The 14,644-nt window shown below is 39.3% G+C and overlaps 1 protein-coding gene across 9 annotated transcripts in view; it reads left to right on the plus strand.

The window, feature by feature from the left end:
* Positions 1-14,644, plus strand: part of LOC115219269 (probable serine/threonine-protein kinase nek3) — a 102,035-nt gene that overhangs the window by 37,481 nt on the left and 49,910 nt on the right. For 8 of the 9 annotated variants that reach the window (XR_005001808.1, XM_036508667.1, XM_036508666.1 and 5 more), the window contains exons 2-4: positions 6,373-6,460; positions 8,859-9,829; positions 12,970-13,644. Coding sequence is in view for 8 of the 9 variants with exons in the window: in XM_036508667.1 (XP_036364560.1) it covers positions 6,373-6,460; positions 8,859-9,829; positions 12,970-13,644 (1,734 nt within the window). In the remaining variant the exon portion in view is untranslated. The remainder of the gene's footprint in view (positions 1-6,372; positions 6,461-8,858; positions 9,830-12,969; positions 13,645-14,644) is intronic. The other variant, XM_036508668.1, reaches the window with a different exon arrangement.

Genomic DNA, 14,644 nt, shown 5'->3' on the forward strand with positions numbered 1-14,644 from the left:
ATCCTTCAATCACCTCTGTCTACGCAGCATCCTTTGTGTCCGATGGCCTCACTTTGTTTCCAACAATTTGGTGCAACACCAGTGCAGAGTCACCTCCCTCCGACAAGTCATCCTAACGAGACATCTGCGTTGGCTGGGTCATGCCCTCTGTCGTCAACCAGGAGAATTCATCTACGAAGCAATTGCCCCAGCTCCCCTTCAGGGTTGGCGAAAGCGATGTGGTGGATAATGAAAAACCTGGCCGATGACAGTCAAGGCTGATCTGGAACCCAACCTAGGACCCCATATCTACGGCGTTTGCCGCTGGAATAAGGAATGGTTGGAGATCACGCGGTCGTTAGCCTCAAATCGCCAGGCCTGGTTGGCGTTTGTGAGAGATGCAGCATTGAGGATGAATGAAGCCAGCTCAACCCACCCTGGGTGAATGCTATAAGAAGAAGAAGATATTGACTTTTGCCAACACAAAAATCACAAGTTTACTTACATTCATCAGAGTTACTAAGATTACAGGTGTTCCAAGTGACCATCACTACATTAATATATTATCAATTAATCTTTGGCTTGTTGAGATTATTAAATATCTTAAGAATCTAATGAACAAATACAAACCTTATGTGAAATATATATTGCTGCTGCTGCTGAGGGTGGTAGATTGACAAAATCACTAAAGTATCAGGTAGAAAAATCCCTGAAGTATCAGACAAAATGCTTTGTGGCATCAAGTTAATGGCTATTTATGTTCTGAGTTACAAAACCCTTTCGTTACAAAACCGGCTCTGGCTCTGAGTACAAATGTCTTGTTTCCATAAGTTCTGAATTAAAATTTTCCACCAAACCTTAGTCACAATTTGTGTTCCTAACACTCACTGAATGATAACCAAGTTATTTTACTAAATTCTTTGTTATATTTAAAATTAATTGAAAGAAACACAGAGCATCTCAACAGAAATACAGTAATGAAAGGGTTAAACATATGTATTTGTGCCACACCACAATCCTGTGGAAATGAACTCAGTTTCATTAACAAGGGTTAAGTACAGTCAAAGTAAACTTTGCTTTTCATACATCCAGGGTCAGTAAAGTAAAGTACTACTCAAGTACCAGAGTCAACATTATTGACTTACCCATCACCCAAATTTCTGGTTTTGTACCTATGCTAGAAAGAATTATTATTATCATTGCTTCTAAAGTATTTGCTTCGCTACAGAAGGCATGAGAAATGCCTCAAAAGCCACAACAATAACCACTGTGACTACCACTAGTAATGTTACCTCATCATCACTGCAACTATTCTCATTGTAGCATTTATCTTCTTGTTCTTAATGTGATTTAGTAGTTCAGTTTTAGAACCAGCACTATAGCCCTTGGTTTTCTGGTAAGAAAATCATTTGCTTTTGATTCTTTTACTGTTGACTCTTAACTCTTGCTTTGAGCTCCCGATCACAAGATTGAAGGCCCTTAGTTTTATTTCAACAGAATCATTGATCTATTGCTATGGGCACTTGAACTTAGCATTATAGAACTTGAGCCTGTCCAACTAGGAGTACAATTAAATTGTGCAAACTAGTACATATTTCTGTCAAAATGAAGGCATTCTTTCTATTACCCTGAGCTTCAGGATTCAATTAGTATGTGTTTTTCCTTAAAACTTGTGTGCTACATTAGAATTTCAAAAATGAAAGACAAACATATCACTGAAACTTTATAGATCACCATTTTAAATCGGCCATTTAACCCTCTCCTTACCATATTTGTGGAGGCCTAGTGGTTAGAGCAGTGGACTCATGGTCAAGGGATCGCGGGTTTGAATCTCAGACCGGACGATGTGTGTGTTTATGAGCAAAACACCTAAGCTCCATGCAGCTCCGGCAGAAGGTAATGGCGAAACTTCTGCTGACTCTTTCGCCACAACTTTCTCTCACCTCTTTCCTCATGCATCTTGCAGCTCACCTGCAACGGACTGGCGTCCCGTCCAAGTGGGGAACCTATAGCCAAGAAACCGGGAAGTTACCATATTTCTGTTGAAATACAATGCTTTCGTTTGAATTAATTTTGAAGGTAATTTTTGTTACTAAGTCAGTGCTTGGAACATAAATGAACATAGGATTCTATGTAGAAAGCATTGGTGATGGTTCCATGTAAAATCTGTTGGTTCTATGTAGAAAGCATTGGTGATGGTTCCATGTAAAGTGCACTGGTGAGGTGATGATACCACGTAAAAGGCATCCAGCACACTCTGTGAAATGGTTGGTGTTAGGAAGGGCATCTAGCTGTAGAAATTATGCCAGAACAATGGGATCTTTTCGGTTTGAACGGCAGTTTTTTCTAGCGGTGTCATATGAAATTGTCACCTATAATCATCACCCTAGTAGCGATCTATTGCATTTCAATCTATTTTAGGATTAGGGGTGAAGGGAAGGGTATCTTTTTTTCTTCACAAATGTAAATAAACCCAATCTGTTTCTTAAACGAGGGACATATTCATACGGCACAGAATGTTTTCACCTCAATGGACGTCACTGATTGGTTGAAATTGCATAAAAAAAAACAACAAATATCTTCCAAACCATAGAATTTTCTCAATAAAGCCAAGAGAAAAAGATGTTTTATAAACACATTCTACCAGTATACGAAGTTTAAAATTTTTTAGTTACCTAGAAATTATGTTAAAAACTGCTGTTCAAACCGAAAAGATCCGAACAATGTTCCTGTCAAATTGTCTAACCCATACCAGCATGGGAAACAGATGTTAAATGATGATGTCTTAATCATTGGAAAACTTGAAAAGTGTTGATAGTCAAGAATGTTAATGAGCTTTAAAATGGGTTACAACTGGAGATCAAAACTGGATTTTTGCATAATTGCTCCTATACAATTTGATCTCTTTTATCTAGATACAATTATTATTTTTTTTACAGATTGGGAGAGGAGTGGTATTGTCGAATTACTGTAGTATGATACTGGTATTGGATTTTTCTTTATGGCAGTTTATATATTGTTACAGGACGGTGACCATAAATCTTAACTTGCAAAAGTTCAGTCTACTCAACTGTAAATGGATATCAAATACTAAGCTCAGATAATTCCATTTATGTAGAATGGGCTGGATGATCTCTGCCAGGCTGCCACGCCTTAAATGAAGTCCTCAGTGGTACACTTGTTGGTTGGGACCCCCTTCGGTCATGACTGACCGTGGGTTTGCACCTAGAAAGTTACCCTCCCAGGCACAAGTCCGGGCAAGGTTGTTTATGGGAGACCAGCAGTTGCCCATTCATACCGGCCTCCCCTCTCCACCCACCCACTGTTATCCAAGGGAAAGGCTAAGGGGCCGATAAAGTTTGGCACCTGTGACGTCGCAACGTGAAATAAAGTGTCTTGCTCAAGAACACAACACGCAGCCCGGTCCGGGATTCGAGCTCACAACCTCACGATCCTAAGCTCGACACTCTAACCACTGAGCCATGCGCCTTCACTAGTGGTACACTATAATCCATTGATTTATGGATCTCAACACATTCATTAACAGTAAATATTTTATTGAAGTATGAGTTTGACAGGAATTTGAATGTAGAACTGTACGGTACGGATTTTATAATATGTTCACCACCAATGAAACAACAATAAAATAGCTGCTACCCAGTCATTCAACTTGCTAAACAAAACAGCCAAATATCACTTAAAATGCACCTACTTTCATTAAAAAGAATGAAAACATTGGAGAGTATAGTTTTTAGATGTACAACAGCAAAAGAAAGTAGAAAAAAAACGATTGATGGAGACTGAATTGTCTTTCATCATAAATCTGCTTCATCAGATTGATCTGATTGAAACAACATCAGCAACTGGAAATACTTCAGAATACATTTTCCTTTCTTTACTTTTCTAAGATTGCTATCTTCAGTGAAGCTATGGCTCTTCCCAACCCAGAGTATCATCACACCATCTCAACTCGAAATAGGAATTTTCATTTCCATGTATTGTGAAATTACTCTTGGGTGTGGTTTTCTGCACAAGTTTGTATGTATTACCATTGTCATTGTGTTCATTTTAACATCCACTTTTCCGTGCTTGTATGGGTTAGGTAGAATTTATTGAGGCAGATTTCTGATGGCCAGATAACTATTTCTTTATTGCCCACAAGGGGCTAAACATAGAGAGGACAAATGGATTAAGTCAATCATATTGACCCCAGTATGTAACTGGTACTTAATTTAATCGACCCCGAAAGGATGAAAGGCAAAGTCAACCTCGGCGGAATTTGAACCCAGAACGTAGAAGCAGACGAAATACCTATTTCTTCATTACCCACAAGGGGCTAAACACAGAGGGGACAAACAAGGACAGACATAGGTATTAAGTCGATTACATCGACCCCAGTGCGTAACTGGTACTTAATTTAATCGACCCCGAAAGGATGAAAGGCAAAGTCGATCTTGGCGGAATTTGAACCCAGAACATAGCGGCAGACGAAATACCAATAAGCATTTCGCCCGGCGTGCTAACATTTCTGCCAGCTCGCCGCCTGATGGCCAGATACCCCCTTCCTGTTGCCAACTTTATCCTGTTTTAAGTAAGGTAATATTCTCCCACAGCCGGACATATTTTCAGTGAAGACTGGAAATGGGGAACTCTACTTGTTTATAACTGTCCTGTGGTGTCAAGACAAAGTGGTGCACGTCCACACACACACTGGGCTTCTTTCAGTTTCCATCTCCCAAATCCTCTCACAAGACTTTGGTCAGCCTGAAGCCATACTAGAAGACACCTGTTCAAGGTTCCACATAGCCATGCCTGTGCCTTTGAGTGATTGTTACTATAATTTGGAATTGGTACTCTTTTGGGATTTTAATTTTAGTAATAATAATAATAATAATAATAATAATAATAATGGTTCCTGATTAAAGTGCTGGGCCAACGGTTTTAAGCAGAAGGGATTAGTTGATGCCATCTGTCACAGTTCTTCTTCTGTTACTTAACCTTATCAACCTTGAAAGGAAAGTTGACCCTGGCAAGATTTGAACTCAGAATGCAAAGAGCCAGAAGAAATACTGCAAGGTAATTCTTCCAACACTTTAATGATTCTGCCAGCTGTCTACATTTATATTAATACTAGCAGTATTGCCCGGCATTGCTCGGGTTTGTAAGGGAAATAACTATATAAGCATTTTTAGAGATGTAAAGTATAATAGCCATCTCAATATGGCTAACCACAAAGGGGGGGGTGTTATTGTAGCTTTTTACGTTCTGAGATTTAATAATAAATTTTTAGAGAGTTACTTCCCTTATATATGCCAAAAATGCATTCAAAATGGGAAAAATTGATGGTAAATTTTTTTTTAAATCGTAGACTCATCGTAGACGCGCGCTAATACCCAGAAGGGCTCGATATGAATCACGACTATAAGATACCCGGTTTTGGTTAAACTGCACCGCAAAATGTGGGAGTAGTTAGGAATCTAAATCGTAGGAGACAGACAGCACTCAACCTCTCTTTTATATATAAAGATTAACGGTGGCACTTATTCTATTTATTCAGCAGTACTGAGAGGCATTTTGCTCAACGGTAAATACAGAGTATTGAACCCATGGACAGAAACAATATAAGACAATGGGCTTTAAAACTTTTTGATGCTTTTAATCCTTTTGCATTTATCAATTCATTGTCACTTGTCATTTGTTGCTTATTAAACCTTTAGTATTCAGATTATTCTGTCAAATGTAAAGCTTATGTAATCAAATTGTTTGAATTAATCATGCAAAGACGTAGTATTGAAATTTTGAGGATGTGATTGCTTATTCTTAGAATGACATTGTAGGATAAGTGTGCAAAGCCGGATCCTGCCAGTTTGAATATAGAACAAGTAGAATATTTGGGCCGGATATGGCCGGTTTAAATGCTAAAGGGTTAAACCTTTACTGACAATTATTATTAATTTATTGCTACACCAATTTTACTTTACTAACATTTTGATAATAATAAAATAAAATCTTAAATTGTTCACTTGTCTCAATCTTCTTCATTTGGGTTTGACTAATTTCACAACGAATAACTATATTTAAAAATCTATTTATCTATTCAACTACATCTGCAAATAAACTTAACCCTTTCATGTTCAGATTACTCTGTTAATTGTGATGCTTTTTCACTCAAATTGTTTTGAATTAATCATGCATTATCTCATAGCTTTGAGGTTTCAATGATGTGAATATTTATTTTTAGAATGTCAATGTAGGTTAGGTGTGAGAGGCTAGATGTGGCTAGTTCGAATATAAAACATGTAGAATATTTTGGGCCGGATGTGGCCGGATTAAACACTAAAGGGTTAAGATTAACAATTGCCTGTATTAAATTGTGTATCTGTTTTCTTGCAGATAAAAGGGACAGTTCTCAGCTCAATACTTCTGCTACTACTCAGTCGAAAGTGCCCCTGGCAAGACCCATTCCACCAATTCCCACCAAGTGAGTAATTTTGTGATATCATTGCTGTTATTATCCAAGAGTCAAGCTATTGTAATACCATTGTACCCTATTGTTGTTGGCATCCTTTTTGTCTCGGGAGACAATGGAGTTGCGTATAAAATAGTCTAGTCTGGCTTTTACATTTCATGTCCTAACACATTTCCTGCTGTGGCTGTGTAGCATTGTACACTATATGTTGACAATAAATTCATTCAAATTATTCCCAGTCTATTTGTTGTCTTTAGGGACATCAGCTTCATGAGCAAACTGGAGAACCTATACTTCCGGAATTTTTTAAGGAATGTAACAGATTTTATTCAAATGAATTACAAATTATGGCACTGTCTACTTCAAATTATATTCTACAGGCCAACAGCATCACCATCATTATCGATATTATTGTTTTATATTTTTCAGACTATTAACCTCATATTTCCAAAGTTTACATTTTACCAGCGTCATCCTTATTATCAATTTAACATTACTAAACTGTTTATCTGTTGGAATATCTTGTTTATTTAAACTGTAGTAATATTACTAGTTAGTTACATTCAGTCATTTGATAGGCTTTCATTTGGGTGTGTCTCAAGATGTACTCTGTCAAATAGCTTCCAACCCCAATTAGCTAAACTATTTAAAAAAAAAAAATGCATTTCCTAAATACATTGAATAAGAAATATTTGTGTCTTTAAAACGATGAACTTCCTGACTGGAAATGAGGAATTCTCTTGTTTTAGGCTCCTGAGGACTTTGGTAATTGTGGCTCTCAGCTCATCCTTTGTGTTGCAGCTTGATTTGTTGGTCTCTCATTCCATTATACCCTACGCAAAGAAGTCAAAGGGTTTGCAGTCAGGCAAGTTGGGAGTCCAAATGTCAAGTGCTGCATGATCAAAGAAATTCTCCGACAACCAGGCCCGAGTCTTCCAGCTGGTGTGGCAGGGTGCAGAGTCCTGCTGCCACATGTATGGCCTTCTTGCAGCTTCCCAGTTGATCCAGACTTCACCACCTGGTTCAGAACATAGATGTAGCTGTCGGTGTTCAGTCTGAGGCTCTCAGGAAGAGGTGGGGTGGCATTCACTGCTGACGACACCAAAGATCATGATTGTCACTGGAAATTTCTTCTGCATGACTCTGGGCATGTCTTTGGGTGAGACAGCAAGCCACCTGTGGTGCTGGGGGTTGATCTGGTCTTGGCAAAAATTCTTGTTGAAGAAGAACCACAGCATAGCAGGCCCCAGCAGGTGCTTCAACTTGATGATTAGCTTCTTGGTGTGTTTGAGTCAATTTTACTGCATCACCTTGAACAGAAATGAATATACTTCAAATCCATTAACGAGGATTGACCAGAAGGTAAGTCTGGTGCCAGCAGCCACGGTAATTCCAGCTCCGGTAGCGTATATTAAAATTGTTGCGTTTGAAAAGCTTGTAGTCAGAATTCGGGTCTCGAAAACGTGCCACAGCATGTTCGGGGTGACGGCGCCGTCGCGGGCGTGCTTCTCGCGCGTCCACTTTGGTCGTCCGTTTACACTCCCGGCCCTATTCGCTGGTGCGTGCACGGTTGGGCCACGGAGCTCTGCGCACATCGCCGCCGCATCAGCTGTCCTGCCCTGTCTTCGCCTGCGCGTGTCGTCCGGTTTCACGCCTGCACGTCATCACTTCGGTCAGTGCTTTCCTCATCTTGTATGAATAGTAGCAACATCAGCCTGATGATCTTTTTATCCACACCTTTATCCTGTGCAATGGCATGCATTGACTCGCTGGCATAATTGTTGATGATCTGGATCTCATCAATGAATTCCAGCATTCTGATGCTGTCAGATCATTGATCATAACTTTTCCTAGCTGCTTTTGCCTTGTACTTGAACCCTGAATCTTCCAGCTCCTTTGTCACCTTTTCCACCATCCTTCTGACGTTGAGCTAGTCTGAAATTTCTTTGTTTGTCCTTCTGGTACAGATTCCAAGGAGGAGTCCATGCCTCTTTCACAAATTGCGGGTTCAAAGTTTTCCACAATCAATTATTCTGACAATAAATAAAGCAAAAATGGTTATTGATTTTAAAAGGAAATTGACCAACGACAAAAGTAAAGAAAATATGCATAAATTTAGGAGTTCAGTATTGCAAATGAATACCATCCACACTCTGTAGTTATGCCTTGAAGATAAGGGTTCCACCAAAATGATTTACTTTTCTCATACACTGTAATAAGGAAGTCTTCAGTAGCTGTATCTCTACAACCTGTTTGCAAATGGAACTCACTACCACTGAATACATTGAGCTTAGAATAGATCAAGGGTTCATATAACTTGCTCCTCAAACATTTGGGACCAGCCTCATTATACAAAAACTGGTTTTACTTAGGTTATTCTTACTTTACTTTTCTATTTTTCTTTTTGCAGGAAACCTGGGAAACCTCCTGTACCTGTATGTCCTCCACGCCCAAAAGTTGATGGTGAGACCTCCACTAATCATAGAAGTGTTGTTGGCCCCGATTCAAGCTTTGATTCTGTTCATTCCACTCATTTACCACCAGATCGCCCTACACCAGTTACTCGCAAGCTTTCCAAACATGGCGCACCCCCACAACGCCCAAATGTCCCACCGATAGTGAAAATTTCTTCGACTTTCTTGTCCTCCTCTTCATCATTACCCTCTTCTTCTACTTCCAAAACACCACTTTCAAGACCGCAGTCAGTAGTGCCAACTGTCAGCAGTCATGAGAACCCTTTACAGTCCAGTGCATCCGTGGATCACTGTACTAAATCACATTGCCCACCACCCAGGCCCCAGCCTCGTACTTCAATAAGTCACAGTTCCAGTTCCTCTTCAGAGAAACTCACATGTGTTACCCCTCCGAAACCCCAGCCTCGGAAGAGAGTACCTTCTGCTGCAGTAAATACTCCCCTACCACGTAACAGCTCTAATAATCTGAATGATAATAATAATAATACCAACATTAATAACAATAATAATCTGAATGATGTTAATAACAATGTAAATAGTAATGCTGAGGAACTTTCTGCTGCCTCGACACTACTAACAACAACTTCTGTTGATGCACCTAACACAACTGATGAACTCATAAAAGATAAATCACCTCCTAACTCTTTATCTCTTGCCATACACAAAGCTTCAAAAAACGAAACTAGCTGTAATTCTGAACATCAGGCCCCTTCTACTGTTTCACTTGAAAATTCTGTTAGTAATTTGACTGCTGATTCCCACAAAGCCTTATCTTCAACCCCTGATCCCCAGTTTATTTCACCTCCAAAATGTGCCACCGAAACTGCTTCTAGTGACCCTGTAGACTTAAATCAAATTGCAACTACAGATTCATTTCCACATTCCCAGCAAAATTCTGATTTTCCAGGTAATGATAGCAGTGCTTTTTTCTGTTTATATTTGTAAATCTCAATCTATCGTATTTATAATTTAGGATCTTTTCGGTTTGAACGGCAGTTTTTAACATAATTTCTAGGAAATTAAAAAATTTTAAACTTCGTATACTGGTAGAATGTGTTTATAAAACATCTTTTTCTCTTGGCTTTATTGAGAAAATTCTATAGTTTGTAAGATATTTGTTGTTTTTTTCTTCAATTTCTGCAATTTGAACCAATCACTGACGTCCATTGAGGTAAACAACATTCTGTGTCGTATGAATATGTCCCTCGTTTAAAAAACAGATTGGGTTTATTTACATTTGTGAAGAAAAAAGATACCCCCCCTAACCCTAATCCTAACTCTAAAATAGATAGAAATGCAATAGATTGAATCTAGGGTCATAATTATGGGTGACAATTTGATATGACACCGCTAGAAAAAACTGCCGTTCAAACCGAAAAGATCCATAATTTATATTATGTGTGTAACACCAAATGTATCTCTTTTTTTTCAGTGTAGATCTTAATGTCTCTACCAGTTTAGGTTACTGTTTGTACTATAACATCTCTATTTTTTAAAAAATTTTGCTGCAAGCTATGTACTTCATCACAAGTTTACCATTATTACACATGCAAGCTATGCTAACAATTTAAAGAACATTTTGCAATGTTAGTGTGCATGTACGGCAGATTGTGAGCATCTTGAGAGAAAAGTCAGGCATAAGAGGCATCAGATGTGGTGTGCAAGAGAGACGACTGCACTGGTATGATCATGTGATGCGTATGGACGAGGACAGCTGTGTAAAGACATGCCAATCAGCCCTTCTTTACACAGCTGTGGAGGGAACCTGTGGAAGAGGTAAGCCCAGGAAAATATGAGATGAGGTGGTGAAGCTTGATCTTTGGACGTTGAGCCTCATGGAAGCAATAACTAGTGACCGAGACCTTTAGCATCATGCTGTGCTTGTGAAGACTTGTCAAGCCAAGTGAAATCACAGTTGTGGCCGGTGCCAGTGGCACATAAAAGACACCCATTCCAGTGACATGTTAAAAGCATCCATTATGCTCTTGGAGTGATTGGCATTAGGTAGGGCATCTAGCCATAGACACCATGCCAAATGAGACTGGAACTAGGTGCAGCTTTCTGGTTTGCCTGTTCCAGTCAAACTGTCCAACCCATGCCAGCATGGAAGCAGACACTAAATGACGATGATGATATATAATATATAATATGCAAGGTGATATCAAAAAGTTTCTGAACTAGTTATGTAGCGCGCCAATAGATGGCAGCACATAGTTGCGTGTGCAGTGAGAGCTAGCAGTGACCTTCATGAGGCAGTGTGCCAAGTGAAATCGCTGTGTTTACTTCACAAGTTGTGAATTTTGTGTTTTTGTGGCCATGTGTATGCTGTAGTCTGTGATCTTGTCATGGACAGGAAATTGGAACAAAGTACCAACATGAAATTTTGCATTAAACTAAGAAAATTTGCTACAGAGACTTTGAACGTGCTTTGGCAAGCTTACAGCAATGAGCCAATGGGCCGTAATTTAATTTAATTTAATTTAATTTAATTTTTAATTTAATTTTTTGGGCTCAAAAAGCAAAAGCAAGGCCATGTAGGGGGACATGGAGTTATGTACAGGGAGGGTGTTCATACAAAGAGTTCAGGCCATTTCTGGTCAAGAGAGACTTTGAACTGAGCAGTCGTTGGCATCTTCACTATCTCGTCCGGCAGCTTATTCCACGGATCCGCAACCCGGATGGAGAAAGCCCCTCTGCAATGTTCTGAGTGGCACAGGGGCTTAAAAAGCAGAAGAACATCCCTGGAAGATGGTGAGCAATTTGGAAGACCTGCCATGAGCGTCACTCCTAGAAATGTGGATAAAATTCATCAGCTTTGTGCATGAGGATCGTCAGGGGACAATCAACAACGTTTTGAAACATTTGAGGGAGGACCTTCAACAAAAGTGACCGGATCTATGGAGTGAAAATTCTTTTCCATAAATCGCTATATACTCTGAAGCCACAAAAGCGGTATTTGTAGAAAGGGCAGCGAGCTGCCAGAATCGTTAGCATGCCGGGCGAAATGCCTAGCAGTGTTTCGCCTGCCGCTACGTTCTGAGTTCAAATTCCGCCGAGGTTGACTTTGCCTTTCATCCTTTCGGGGTCGATAAATTAAGTACCAGTTACGCACTGGAGTCGATGTAATCGACTTAATACCTATGTCTGTCCTTGTTTGTCCCCTCTATGTTTAGCCCCTTGTGGGTAATAAAGAAATAAGTATTTGTAGAAAGTTTTGTTAAAAAGTATCCATTTTTCGAGGACATATACATCTGTAGTAATGCCCTTTTATTTATATGATTTTTCCATTTCATGTTTATTTCATTCATTGTTTGCAATGTTCTCCCCTTCTCTCTCATATACACTGCAAAGCTTACAGATGGGCTGCTGAATTGAAATCTCTGTGTTGTTTTTAGGGGAAGGTAAAACTTGACAAACTGCTTCTCCCTCTGTTGTTGGACTACCGTGATGTTTGTTTAAAAAAGAGAGATTATGACTGTAACAAAAATAATGAAAGCAATATTTACTAAGCAAGTGAGCACAATTATACAAAGAGATAATTAGACGTAAAATATCATTAAAATTATTAGAATTGAGAAGCAAATGGGAAAATATTATCAAGGGGCTAGCAGAAAACCACCCGGAGGGCAGTTTTTCTGCTAGTATATGTATGTATATATATATATATAAATGATAGATTTTTTTCAGTTTCCAATTGCCAAATGTACTCAGCATGCTTTGGTCAGCCTGGGGCTTCTAGTTGAAGACACTAGCCGAAGGTGTTGTGCTGTGGGTTTGAACCTGAAACCTCTTTGATTATTTACCTTCTTTTATTTGAAAAAGGGGTTTACCTTGAAATATTATTGAGATTATCAAACAACCAATGTAAGCTAATACAATATCTTTGTTTTCATTCACTGGTATTACTGTACTTGTTTTGATTAACTCCTCACTAGCTCAAAGGTTTTACATACTTTTATCTCATTTTTACAAAATAAAGCAATACTTCAAGCAAATTTCAATACTCTTTTATATATTAATGTATTTTGAAAAAATTTGTCATTTCAGTGCCAACACCAAGACTAAAACAGCAGTTGGACACAAAACCAGAGAACAACAATGACAATTTCCGGACGTCGCCAAGTGAAGAATTATGTGATTTTCAATTGCCATCATTAGAAGATCCAGTTTCAAGCAAATCCTGTGGGAAACGTCCAACAATTATTAGACCTGTTGAAAAGTCAGATCCAGTATGTTCTAGTGAAGAACCAATTGGATTGTCTTCTGGTAAACGAGAAAGTTTACCTAGACCTTCACGTCCTCCTCTTCCTGCAAACAGAAATACTCTGAAGAATTCTTCTTTAAGGAGACCTTTACCCAGACCACCACCACCTATACCAAAGGCAGAACCTGTTTCTACAAATGAATCCAGTTTTCCAGCACCTTTGCATGGCAGTAGTGATCTCTCGGCCAAACCACAGCCAGGGATGAAGAAACCTTCAAAGTCTTCTGAATCTGCAAAATCTCCAGGTACAAAGGGAAATGAGGGCTCTACAAAAGAGCCAGAGACAAAAGTAGATAGTGCAAGTCGTTTAAAAAACTTCTTTTCCAGAAAAGGCTCAACACCCTCACCTCCGGCAAGTGATAAAAAGCCTGTAGCTGCGAAGAATCGAAAAGCTGCTGAGATGCTCCAAACAACCAAAGATTACACTAAACGCATCTCTGAGACTTTGGGATTAACAGGTAGAGCTAAGCCTATCACATTGTGTTTTGTACTCTATAATGTATCATATATACCATGTCATACTGATTTGTTCCATGTCATACTGATTTGTTCCATGTCATACTGATTTGTTCCATGTCATACTTTGTCACAGCACAGCTAGGATCAATTCAGCAAGGGACACTTAGCAAGATGAACATTAGGTTTGCTCAACTGGCTAAGAAATAGCTGTCAAAATATCCTTCAAAATTCACCTTTTGTTTGTTCCTTCTCGAGCCATGCTTGGCTCATAAGAGCCGGTTTCCCGGTTTCTTGGCATATAGGCTCCCCACCTGGAACGGGACGCCAGTCCGTTGCAGGTGAGCTGCAAGATGCAGGAGGAAAGAGTGAGAGAAAGTTGTGGTGAAAGAGTCAGCAGAAGTTCGCCATTACCTTCTGCTGGAGCCGCGTGGAGCTTAGGTGTTTTCGCTCATAAATATACACATCGCCCGGTCTGAGATTCGAACCCGCGATCCCTCGACCACGTGTCCGCTGCTCTAACCACTAGGCCATGTTCCTCCACATAAAATTCACCTTACCACCATATAAGTCTACTCAATCAGGGTCATCTGCAGACAACATCATCATATCAGTACACCACAATATATCACATCATACTACATTCAATTAACATGCCGTGCTGCATTATTACACTTTAGAGTACATTAATCATCATCATTTAAATATCCATTTTTCCATGCCTGTCATGGGTTGGACTAGTTTTCTCTAGCACAGTATCTCCACAGTTGTAGCATCCTTTCATTATATCCTTTGTGATACTTAGCCTCTTTTTCCACAAGTTCCTCCTATTTGCATTACTTGGCACTTCTTTCCCCAACTGTTATCCTCCACGCAGTGAAGTAACACAGCTTTTGGCTGCCCATTTTCTTAACCCATTCGTTACTATATTTCTGACCAAAATACACCCCTTATGTGTTTCAATTAATTTCTAACGTAATCATAAATTTAGTCTGGTTTCAT

The sequence above is a fragment of the Octopus sinensis genome, linkage group LG14 (assembly GCF_006345805.1).
Source record: "Octopus sinensis linkage group LG14, ASM634580v1, whole genome shotgun sequence".
In the NCBI taxonomy this organism is placed as follows: domain Eukaryota; kingdom Metazoa; phylum Mollusca; class Cephalopoda; order Octopoda; family Octopodidae; genus Octopus; species Octopus sinensis.